This window comes from Oreochromis niloticus, linkage group LG1 (genome assembly GCF_001858045.2).
Source record: "Oreochromis niloticus isolate F11D_XX linkage group LG1, O_niloticus_UMD_NMBU, whole genome shotgun sequence".
In the NCBI taxonomy this organism is placed as follows: domain Eukaryota; kingdom Metazoa; phylum Chordata; class Actinopteri; order Cichliformes; family Cichlidae; genus Oreochromis; species Oreochromis niloticus.
This window is the reverse complement of record NC_031965.2, coordinates 22,740,716-22,752,397: the sequence shown is the minus strand read 5'-3', so window position 1 is coordinate 22,752,397 and position 11,682 is coordinate 22,740,716. Positions and strand designations below refer to the sequence as shown.

General features: G+C 39.0%; 1 protein-coding gene across 2 annotated transcripts; it reads right to left on the bottom strand.

Moving 5' to 3' along the window:
* Positions 1-5: 5 nt before the first annotated feature.
* On the bottom strand, positions 6-11,399 carry slc38a7 (solute carrier family 38 member 7). Of its 2 annotated transcripts, none has more exons than XM_003442335.5 (12): positions 11,252-11,399; positions 10,032-10,462; positions 9,148-9,201; positions 7,480-7,624; positions 6,412-6,556; positions 6,128-6,226; positions 5,986-6,043; positions 5,756-5,870; positions 4,808-4,955; positions 2,515-2,714; positions 2,378-2,429; positions 6-1,486 (listed from the first exon to the last, which is right to left on the bottom strand). In XM_003442335.5, the coding sequence occupies exons 2-12, from the start codon at positions 10,281-10,283 to the stop codon at positions 1,384-1,386; spliced, it is 1,371 nt and encodes a 456-aa protein (XP_003442383.1). In that variant the 5' UTR covers positions 10,284-10,462; positions 11,252-11,399; the 3' UTR covers positions 6-1,383. The 2 variants fall into 2 exon arrangements, with proteins under 2 accessions (XP_003442383.1, XP_005467160.1); XM_005467103.4 differs by having other exon boundaries at positions 11,195-11,337.
* Between the last annotated feature and the right edge of the window lie 283 nt (positions 11,400-11,682).

Below are 11,682 nucleotides of genomic sequence, written 5' to 3'. Positions count from 1 at the left end.
AGAAATTTTCATTTTGTAGTTTTTCTTCACAATTATGATAAATGTGTCCGTCCAGCAGTCTCATGTAGCATACCCGTGTTTCTGACAGTCCCTTTTTTCTGTTTTGTCAGTTGTGTTCACAAAAATACTTGCTGGGTTTCATTAAACAAAAAAAATATAACTACATAAACATGAAATCACCTGAATCACAAAAAAAACAATGTACTGCAAAAATGGTTATTAAAGTTACAGTTGGTACAAAGATGAGGGGTAAAGTCATTTGATATAGTTTAACCATGTCAGTGATCTGTGCTCTGTACGTCTTTAGTGTTGGAGTTTTGGGATATTTGGGCATTTAAAAAAAAAAAAAAGCTCCCACTTTGGTTTGAGGCAAACAAAAACTAAAATTATTTCTAACATCACATTCTTGAACTTAAAATGTCACATGTGCAGTTTGTTCACTTAATTTCCTTCCTGTCGTGTCTTATAACCCTTTCCTGTAAATAAAGTGCGAAGTGAATCCTTTGTAGGTTACATCCTTCCCTCTCTTTACAAACCTGCACAAACCTGTGGAGGTGGTGCTCATTTGTGCAGACACAGAGCTGCACTTTTCACCCTGTTTTACACACTGGCTTCAATAAGCATATGTTTGTAGGTCTTTGCTTATTTGTACAAATAATCTAATCTAGTCCAATCTAATCTAAAATTCACTTGTAAAACTACCTTGTACTATAGCACAATAAATTACACAAACCAATAAAACAAAAAAATAACTCATTTCTAAATCAGTTTTAAAGTGTAGTATGTTTGGTTGTTTTGTCCCTATAATTGAAAACCTCATAATCAAACTGCCCTGGCTCTGTATTAAGGCCACTCTACGCCTTTACATACATTTAATATGCTTTGTCCTACTGTGGTAACGTATCACTTAATTCAGTTTTTTTTCTTTTTTAACACTGGTGAGCAGACAAACTATTAGCAGCGACATAATTGGTACTGAACATGAATTACATTATGACATGCTAATTAAATTATACAAAGTGGTACAATTCTGTTGTTAAAATCAATCTGATTAAGTCCCTTGGCTCTTGTAAACAGGAACGTGTCATTGTTACATCCACAGAGGGGAGTAAGGAGTGTGTGTCCCTTCTGAAAATAATGACACAGTAAAACACATGAAACATGCTGTTAGAAGCGTCTGAATTCCCTTGGCATGACGGGGTGACTCCCCGATTGAGCAAAACTCTCTAGACCTTCACGTCAGTACGGAGCAGGTGATGTTTGTCTTTGTTGTTGTTGTTTTTTGGGGGGGGGGGGGGGGTCATGAGACGCTTTGTATCATCCAGAGGTCCCGAGTAGCAGCAGAGGCCTGAGAGCAGCACTGGCTCATGAAAAACATTCCCTTCAGTTGACGACGTCCTGGTAGATGGAGTTCGTCGTAGTGAGGCCGAATATGAACGCTCCAAGTGTAACCATGGCAACACTGAAGATCACCAGCCCGTGCCAGCTGTGAAAGAGGAAATAGATTCGTTTGAGCATGGATAACATTTTTTGCAATAATGACCGTGAATCATGTGGCTCCAATGTCAAAAGATTAGAGAAGAATTTTTAAAAAGTGTTCAACTGGAAAGTTTTTCTTCAACTTTGATTCGTCACAGACCAAACAGATGCAGAAGCTCAGTGGCATAAAAGACGGGCTTATCTAGTTTTACAGCTTTTGCTACTAATAAAGACCTCCCCCAAATGAATAGATGAACAATGAAGTTACAGAATAGTGCTTTTTTGTTTTAATATTTACTCTATAAATTTCAGTTCCACAGTAATTAACTAATTAATAAAAAAGTGGCCATTTTCTGTAAATTAACAAAAACCTTCTGCTTTATAATTAAAGGTTAGTCTGATCAATGAGCTCTCAGAACTTCCTCTGCACTGTTACACATTTAAGTCTTATAAGCCCAAACAGTTGTGCTGACGCTTTTCTGTCACCACAGCAGGATTTCTTTGATATGTAGAAAAAGGGAGATACTACTGAAAGTGCACTTCTTTTTCTTATATTGGTGGGATTAGGGATATCCGGGATTAAATACGTAGTTAAACTTTTTTATAACGGCAAAAAGGGGTCTGGCCCACTTAAGATCAAAGTATGCTGTATGTAATCTATTGTAGTCATTTAACTGTGAAGGGTAACTATAATGTAGCATCCGGTATTAACGCAGTTTTAAAAAGTGTGCAAATATTCCCACAAGCTCGATTACAGCCTCATGTGCAGAGGGGCCTTTTGAGGTTTTGAACGTGTAGTCAGCTGATGATAAAATGGTGTCATGCAATGTAATTACTGCATGATTGAAAAAAATATATACAGAAGCAGAAAGAAGACCAAGAATTAGCAGCGCCTCACCTTACAGATCGGACGTCTGTCTCTGAGAGTTTGGCTTGCATCAAACACAAACCTGTAAATTTAAAGAAACATTGAGTCGGCTTTACAGAAAAAAGCTGCACAGAAAACCAGAACAGAGCAGATGACGTGCATTGTACCCGGGAAGACAAAGATGAAGCAGGCTGCCAGTCCTCCGATCAGAGAGATCACTCGACCAATGTCTGGGATGAAGAGGGCGAGGACGAGGGTGATGATAAACCACACCAGCGTCTGCAGGATCCTCCTCCTCCTCTCACGACGTACACACACCTCTACCTGTTCACCTTGGAAACGCAGCCAAAGTCCCTCTATAACTGCCCTAGAACAACACATGACCACAGCAGAGTACTGAGAAGAAAACATCCATAAAAACCAAATAAAGACTTTAGTGCACAGGTGTCGAACTCCAGGCCTCGAGGGCCGGTGTCCTGCAGGTTTTGGATGTGACCTTGATCCAACATAGCTGATTCAAATGGCTAAATTACCTCCTCAACATGTCTTGTAGTTCTCCAGAGGCCTGGTAATGAACTACTCATTTGATTCAGGTGTGTTCACCCAGGGTGTTAACTAAAACCTGCAGGACACCGGCCCTCGAGGCCTGGACTTCGACACCCCTGCTTTAGTGCATACAAACACATCGATACATACCACCAATCCCTTTGACTATTTTTTTGTTTTTTTTAATCATCTGATACAGATTTTAAAAACTACACACGGGGTACCACCTGAAACAAATCTCACATCAGTGCTGCTTTTCTATTTCTAAATATTGGAAAAATTAGCAACCCTAGCATCAGTATTAAACATTATTTAATGAGGACAGATTATATTTAGCCAATAACAAATACATAGATATGGTCAGTTTCTTCTGCTAGTGATAATTTGAACGCATCTCAGTGCGTGGAAAAAAAAAAAAAAAAAAAAATCACAGGAAACAAAGAGGCCAAAACAGAAAATATAAATGTATATATATATATATATATATATATATATATATATATATATATTTATTATCTGATGCCAGTAACAAGCTGCAGTCAGAAATCTCACAGATATCTCGTCATACGTTTTTCACTCGTAAGAACTGACAGCTGGAAAATGCAAGCTCAGTGCATATGTTGATTAAAATTATCTAAATGGGAGCCTTACCAAAAAAATCTGCTTATATATTTTAGACACTTAAAAATGCAACACCGAATGAACAATCAAGTGCATGAGACACATTTGCCCTGACTAAAGGAAATAGGAAAGAGAAGAAGAAGAAGAAGAAGAAGAAGAAGAAGAAGAAGAAGAAGAAGAAGAAGAAGAAGAAGAAGAAGAAGAAGAAGAAGAAGAAGAAGAAGAAGAAGAAGAAGAAGAAGAAGAAGAAGAAGAAGAAGAAGAAGAAGAAGAAGAAGAAGAAGAAGAAGAAGAAGAAGAAGAAGAAGAAGAAGAAGAAGAAGAAGAAGAGCTAGCACGGTAAAATAGACTGGATGATGCAATAAAATGCTACAGTAAGCCAACAGATGTTGAACCCATAATCATCATCTCATGCTAAACTTCTGCTGCTGTGCTGCTCTCATCTCTGTAGTGTTTCACCCTGTATGTGTGTCTAATTTGACAAATACACACTTGAAGAGAGAGAGAGCAGCAAATTAGCAGTAAAGACTCACTGTGGGCACATAAAATAGGAAAGTTTATAGTTTTACATTAGGATTTTTTTTCCTTACATTTGCAACTTTATAAACTTAAACTATGCTGTCATGTTCTTTTTAGAGAGAAGAGGCTTTCCTCTAGTAAATCGTGCTGTCATTAACTTTAATATTTAACATGCTCATTGAGCCCTATAGAGTCTGAGATGTAATTTTGGGGGTTTCTGCAGTTTCTCCAAGTATTGGGGGTCTAGTCTCAGGGTCAGCTTACTGGGACGTCCACTCCTGGGAAGATTATGGCATGTTTTAACACGCTCTCCACCTCTAAAGCTTCTACTTTTATAGAGGTGATCACGCTCGATTAATCAGCTGCCTTCAATCGGCACCACTTGGCTGCTACTTATCCTAAGAGTGTTCTCCACTTGTATTTTTCACAGGAATACAAATAAAATACTTTATTTTGATTATGCCATCTCACTTTAAGCTTTTCTCAAGATGTAGGGGAGGAAATACAGTTAGAAATGGAGGAAACAGCATGCACTCAGACACATGTGCTGGAGCAGCCACAAAAAAAACACTGAGACGCTCGGATTACAACAGAAACAGACAGACACAGTGAGTATTACTCTATTCTCTGCTGAGGAAACCTTTAGTCCAATGTATCTTTACACTGCATATGGTTTTCTGCTGTATTTTCTTGACCTATTAATATATCCAGATATCAACTACAGCTTCATCATTAGTATCATTAGTAGTACGTTTTAGTTTTTCTGTATCTTACCTGCCACAGAAGTGTAAAATAGGGTAGGAGGTGACCACACAGACGATGATGAAAGCTCTCGCAATGGCTACGGCGATATCATCGGGAGGGTACGACATCAATACATCCTGACTGACGTTGGAGCCAAATGTCAGGAAGCCACAGACACCTGAACAAATCACAAATCACACCAAGGATCTGAAATGTGTTTTTATTTCACTGTAAAAAGCAACAAAAAACAACAACAACAAAAAAAGCAAACCTGCATGCTGACTACATTTATGGAATATATTTCCGTGCTATAAAAAATACCTTCAAATACCTTTTACATGTAGTTTCTGAAATGTATTTAAAAGTCAATAATAATAAAAAAAAAAAAAAAAAAATTGATATATATATATATATATATATATATATATATATATATAGCACACTGTGCGCTGTCGATCTTAAGTGCTGCACAATAATATTCAATATTTAGTATTTACTGTTATATTCACATAGATCATCGCGATGATGTTGTTTATTATATTGCTCTTTTTTTTTTTGCTTGTTTTCTCTTTTTTCTTTCTCAACAGGTGATCCAGGGGATTGATATATGTATTTTTTTTGTCTGTTTGTTTTGTTGGTTTTTGTTTTTTTGCCCTTTATCACAGTTCCTCTTCACCGCCGTTTTTCTTTCCCTCTTTCTTTCTCCCTTTTCTTTTCCCCAGTCAAGTCTGTCCCGTATTTAGCAAGTGAAAATAAAATAAAATAAAATAAACAATAAAAGGTGAATCAAATAGACCAAGACAGCAAGGCTGGGATGGTCCATTTGGTAAAGTAAATCCGTTGGGCATCTTTCCTTGCCTTTAGACAATAATTCTGATGGCAAAAGAACCAAACGGGACAGGCAAAAAAATAAATAAATAAATAAAAAATAAAAGTCAATTATAAACATGCATGTTATTCAGTATATATGTACAATACCTGTTCCAGTGTAAACAAAAAGGCAGATGAACATGCTGAAGGTGACAACAAGTCCCCAGGGTTTGATCTCCTTCCTCCTCATGCTGTTGAACACTGGCACGGAGCTGACATGGCACTGTGACCAGAGATCAGGACGGGGGAGGCAGGAGATACAGCTTATTAATATTAAAGTCTAATCATAAAGGCACATAACTTAAAATCTCATCAAATGATACCAAATGAGGAGATACCTGGAAGCCAAAGCATATGGTGGGCATTGCATTAAAAACTGCAGTCCAGGAATCAGAACTGTAACAAACACAACAATATGCAACTCAAAGCCAGATGAGGAGGATGCAGATGTTTAGAAAGTGTTGTGAAATGTGTCCACACCTGGTAGGAACATAGCCCGGAGTCACTTCTTTGTCCGGCCAGATGTACTTAATGATGACCACTATGGTAACATACCAGGTTCCCATCACACTCAGAGTACTACCAGAAAAAAAGAACAACTCAAATAATCAGTGTGTAAATTGAAAATTAAAAAAACAAAACAAAATAATAATAATAATAATAATAATAATAATAATAATAATAATAATAACAAGAAGAAGAAGAAGAAACCAATTCTCATAGTGAAAATAAGCTGCAGGTCAACAAGGGACAAAGTTCTGCACCTGGCATACTTCTGGAAGCCAATCTCTTTGGGGATGGAGAGAGGAAGAATGACCAGTACCGCAGTCAGAGAGATGGTAAATTTGCGGTTAGTGTACCAGAAGTGATCGTCTTCACCCTCTGCATTATGACCCGCTGCAGCGATCACTGTAACAAAAAAACAAGGATTTCAAAAACATTTGTGAAGGGCACAAAGAGAAAGAGCCGGAGTACAATCTGCTGTTTGCTGGAGAAGGGAACAGGGTACAGAGCAGGAGATTAGCTAAACAGCTGTACACACAGGAGGGATGTAGAAACGTAGACGATCGAAGTCACAAACACTTCATTCATTTCTAAATAGCAAGAGGCCAGAGTTGAACTCTTTTAAACACTGTCAGCATCTCTGGGTTGAGTTGATCACATGAGAGACACGTTTACTGAGCAAAAAAGCTGAGTAGTGTCATCTCTGATGTTCTTTGCCCTCATCAGTGATGACACTGCCTTTTTTTATACTGCTCTATGACAGAAAGACTTCCCCTATTTAACACATCACAGCTAAATGCAAAAGAAAAGCAGAAATGTCATTTAAATGTAGGAGATGATCGGAAAGTCTCATGAATTATCCCATGAAAATATAAATAAAATAAGTAAAACAATAATAAATAAACAAAACCTTATATGACTTAAATCTGGCTGATCTTCCTTTTAAAGATCATACTCTTGTGCACCCCGGACCGCTTTAACTGTCACTAATATTTTTGATGGCTCCCTGGAAGTCCTGTCCTGTCCCTGCCTCTGCAGCGTGCTCTGGATCTCGTCCTTTACGTGAAATTAGATCCTTCACCTCAGATTTCATTTTATGGAAGTGGTCAAAGTCACAGAGAGTCAAACCCAGGAAACAGAGCTTGTGGTCAATAACGACTGTGTAGCCAGGATTTAAAAAAATAATAAATTTTTAAAGATGGTTTTGAAAAGATCAGCTAAATTTAATTCAGGTGCATCTTTTGACTTTTACATTCCAGTTTTAGAGGTTTTGGTTTTCTATAGACGAAACAAAAAAGCTAACCAGTCTGATAAATAAGTACACTCACAGCGATCGAGCTGGTCTCCGATGACAATGAAGAAAGCAATGCATGTGCCAAATGTGTAGATGGCAATGGCTACTTCACATACAACTCCTGTGACTTTCCCGCAAGTGGCTCGAACAACTTCCTGGTAAGTACCTTCATTACTGACCTGAATAAAAAAGACAGATAATTTTAAAAAAAAGACGTAGATCCAACAGTAGGTAGGTACACGATAGTGATACTCAGGTTTCTCATGTGACTTCATTGTCCGAGAGTTGCCTGCCATAATGGAGGTGATTCAATCTATTGACTGTTGAGGGTGTACGTGTTTGTTTTTTCACTCACAGTTGTGACAGTTTATCTCATTTATGCTTAATGTTTATTAAGTTTATCACTCACTTAGACCCCAGTCATACAGACCTAGAGACCAGTCAGTGACCCCACCTGGCAACCTTTGGTTCCTAGGGAAAAATGTATATTCCCCACCTGGCTGGCGAGTGGTTGGAGAGGTAATATTTGTAGCACAGAGGGTGGTGACCCAAACACCTTATTGTGGTTGATTTGCAGATTATCACAGTCACCCACTTCAAATGCTCACCAGCTGCTCTCCAAATGGTAACCAAAGCAACCAAAAATGGGTGTTTGGGTCAGCACCACATAGCTCTTCACAACCAATTTCACCAATTGCGGCAAGCAACCTCCAGCAATTGCCAACCAGTCAAGAAATACGCATTTTTGGCCTACAAACCAATGGTTGCTAAATGCCCTGCAACCGGTCTCTAGGCCTATGTGATTTGGGTTTTATTCACTTAACACTACAAATTTACGAAGTTGCACGAGTTAAAGTCACAAGGTTAGCAATCACATCTGTAGCCTGTATGTATTTGCCTGATTTTTCATTGCCACCATTAAAATCAGCATCATTAAAATGTTACACTTAAATTAGTCGTTGAGTTTCAATGCAGCTGAAACAGTGTTTAACTGTCCAAATTAGGTTTTTAAACACAAGCCAGTGATATTTCCCGCAAGCCTAAACTGATGTATCTGTGCACCCACTGAGAACACAGATCACTCCTGCTGTGTGCGGCATTTAAAACAGGTTTTTCTACATAACTCCACAAACAACCGAGCAGCAGGAGCATCGCTGTTTATAACTTAAGTAATTTAAGTCACTCTTAATTGGCTATCTTGGATTCTGCCAGGACGCAGGACAATCACACAGAAAAACACTTTACCTTGGCTACCACAGCTTGATTTACCGAAGTCTGCATAGTTATTGGCAAAATTAAGGTTGGAGTCTCACACATTTACATTTACATAGCCAGAAACCATCCAACAGCTGAATGTAAATGATTTTCTTCAGCGGATATTGTTGCATCACTTCAAATTTACTTAATTCAACTGACTCAGTCTTAGCTTTACTCTTTTATTCCAGTGTTGTGTGAGACGACAGCACAAATCTGAGCTACTGAGGAAGTGAAAGTCCAAACCTATCCATATGATCAGGATTACAACCACAGAATAAAGAAGTTGTTACTTAAGAAGCCTGCGCAGTTTGTTTCACTACGAATGAAGGAAGAAGACAAAAGAGAGACAAAACTGTTCGGAGTTAGAGGTCCAGAACATGGCGGAGAAAATATAAGAAAAACAAGTGAAATGTGAAGAAAGTTTGGGGGCCGGGGCAACACAAACCAGGGAGCAGTATCCGAGGATCACCAGCCCGGTGATTATGAAGATCAGCATAAACTGAAACACAAGGAAACACAAAGCAGCACAATATGAATATGCTGGTCACATGAATACAGAGAAAGCAGGTCCTCTGATTGTCAGTGCTTGTATTCCAGGAATGAACAAGCTCATGCTATATTCAGTCTGACTCTAATCCAGCTAACCTAATAATAACTGTGGGTAGTGACATAAAATAACATTTCTTTTCCTTTCAGCTTCTCTTAGTGTCAAAAAATGTCTCATCCTCAGTGTAATGGGGGTATACATTGATCAGCCACAACATTAAACACCAGAGTAATATTCTGGAGGTCCCTCTTGAGCTTCCAAAACTGGTCTGGGGACTGGGGAATGAACACGAGACATCCCTTGGTGTCTGATACTCTAACACTGCCAATGGATCCTTTAGGTCTCGTAGATTAAAGAGTGTGACTTGCATGGATCGGCTTCTCCTGGCACATCCCGCTGATGCTCTGTCAGACTGGGATGTCAGGAGATTGGTTGTGTTTCTAAAGCTTTTTCCAAGCATTTTCTCAAGTATGATGGAACACATTGTTCTGCTATAGGATGCTTCCATTGCTATCCAATGATGTGCTTGGCCTCAGCAATGTTAAGGTGTGTGGTATGTCTCGAAGTAACATAGGACCAGGACCATGCCAGGACCTAAGACCTTTTAGCACAAAAACAGGATCCATTCACCTCAACACTCAGTGGTTTTAACTTATAGATGATCAATGCAAGTATTTCATAAAAACTGAGCAGACCAAATTATAAATATGAATCCCAATTTAACTGTACTTCATGTGATGCTTAGACAAAATAGGTGTAGCAGAAGCACATAATCTTCTCACCATCTGAAGCACGATTCCTGCAGTTATACCTCCTGCCATATTGAAGGCCGCAGGGAAATTGAGTAGACCTGCTCCCAGCGCTGCATTCACCACGATGAAAATAGCACCTATTGGTGACACTCCCGAGCTCCTCCTGTCAGACTCAGGTTGCCGAACAGAATCCACGCTGGGGCTCTGCAAGAGCCACGCCCTTTCTCCAGAGTCACTGCTGCCAGCACCACCCCAGTCCTCAACATCGTTGTTAATTGCCATGAGTCACCAGGGTGCAGCTCAGTCTGGGAAGCGTTAAGCACCTCAGAAAATCAGGTGAGGAAATTGGAATGAAGCTACAAGAAATAACCCAGCTGCAGATGAATATTTGTGTCCAGTCAGGAGCCAGCTGAGGTTTTTCAACGGTGATGGTTTGATGGTGAAGCCATTTGGAGATTGAGCTGTAATAAAATATTAACTGCATTTAGATGCATTTGGGAGAAGTGTGGTATCAAATTAACATACTGAGTACATTAGATGAGGAAGTTAAAAAAAAAGGGTGGTTTGAATCACGAGTCATGTTTGGTAAAACAGTTTCTGCTCACTGATTCCTAGAAGTCCATAATAAACTGTATGTAGAAATTCTCCAGTTTAAGGCAGTGAAGTGGTACTATTCATATTAGAAACATGACACCATTCTTATGATCACCATGTTTTTAAAAACATCACAATCAGTGAGCTCAAGAACAAACATACCTTTTAGAGAACAGTCGTTTTACAAGTGGATCTCTTATAAAGTAGCTAATAAGCTTACGGCAGAAAGTGTAGGAGAACACACAAAGCTGCCAGGAATAAAGCATGGCGGTGATTTATTAATGTTGTGTCCAGCGGATCTCCAACACAGTCACTCTCACACTCTCTCTCTCTCACACACACACACACACACACACACACACACACACACACACACACACACACACACACAGGTATCTACAGTAGACACTGGTCAAGTAATCCACCATTTATCGTGGCTAGATTCAGACTTTTCTTTTCACTAAGGTAACAATAGCATTTATCAATACACCCATACACCACTGTGCCTACATTAGCTAGCTAGCAAACAGCACACCGAGCTGAAGAGATCTCGTTTTCACAAACCAGTCCGCAAATTTAAACACCTCCGCGTTACTCACAATAAAGATTAAGAAGTCGTCTCCGTTTCGTGTAAGACTGAAGTGCTCGTATCCTACCTTAAGCCACCACCGCTGGAAATGAGAGACCTCAGTGTTTTGACCGTAACCGTGACGAGCGAGTCATGTGCGCAACAATAGAATTGTGGGTAATGTAGTTTTTTTTTCTCCCCGACGTGTTCTTAAACCCTGTGGGATTACCTGAGGCTTCTACTCTTGACATAATCAGGAAATTGTTTCTACCCTTCCCTATATGCCGCTGTTTCTTAAACTTATGGCGTACATAACGTACACAACCTGTCTTTTTTTAATCCTATTTTTTAATTTACCCTTTGTTTTTGCTATAAATATACTACTGTACATTTTATGCCTTAAATTAAAAGTATCGGTAAAGACCGATTTGTGTGTTTCTATAACCTTAAATTCTATAATATATGTGTATGCTCTGTTGTTCATCTCTGACTCCTCAGAGAAAACCAGTGTGCTGGTTC

What these genes read in the sequence shown, in the direction of transcription:
- slc38a7 (XM_003442335.5), bottom strand. Translation starts at nt 10,283, where the DNA reads ATGGCAATTAACAACGATGTTGAGGACTGGGGTGGTGCTGGCAGCAGT. An exon ending in ATTTTACACTTCTGTGGCAG is followed by an intron (nt 2,715 to 4,807) that starts GTAAGATACAGA and finishes GTGTTGTTCTAG; the next exon opens with GGCAGTTATAGAGGGACTTT. An exon ending in ACAGACGTCCGATCTGTAAG is followed by an intron (nt 1,487 to 2,377) that starts GTGAGGCGCTGC and finishes CCTCTTTCACAG; the next exon opens with CTGGCACGGGCTGGTGATCT.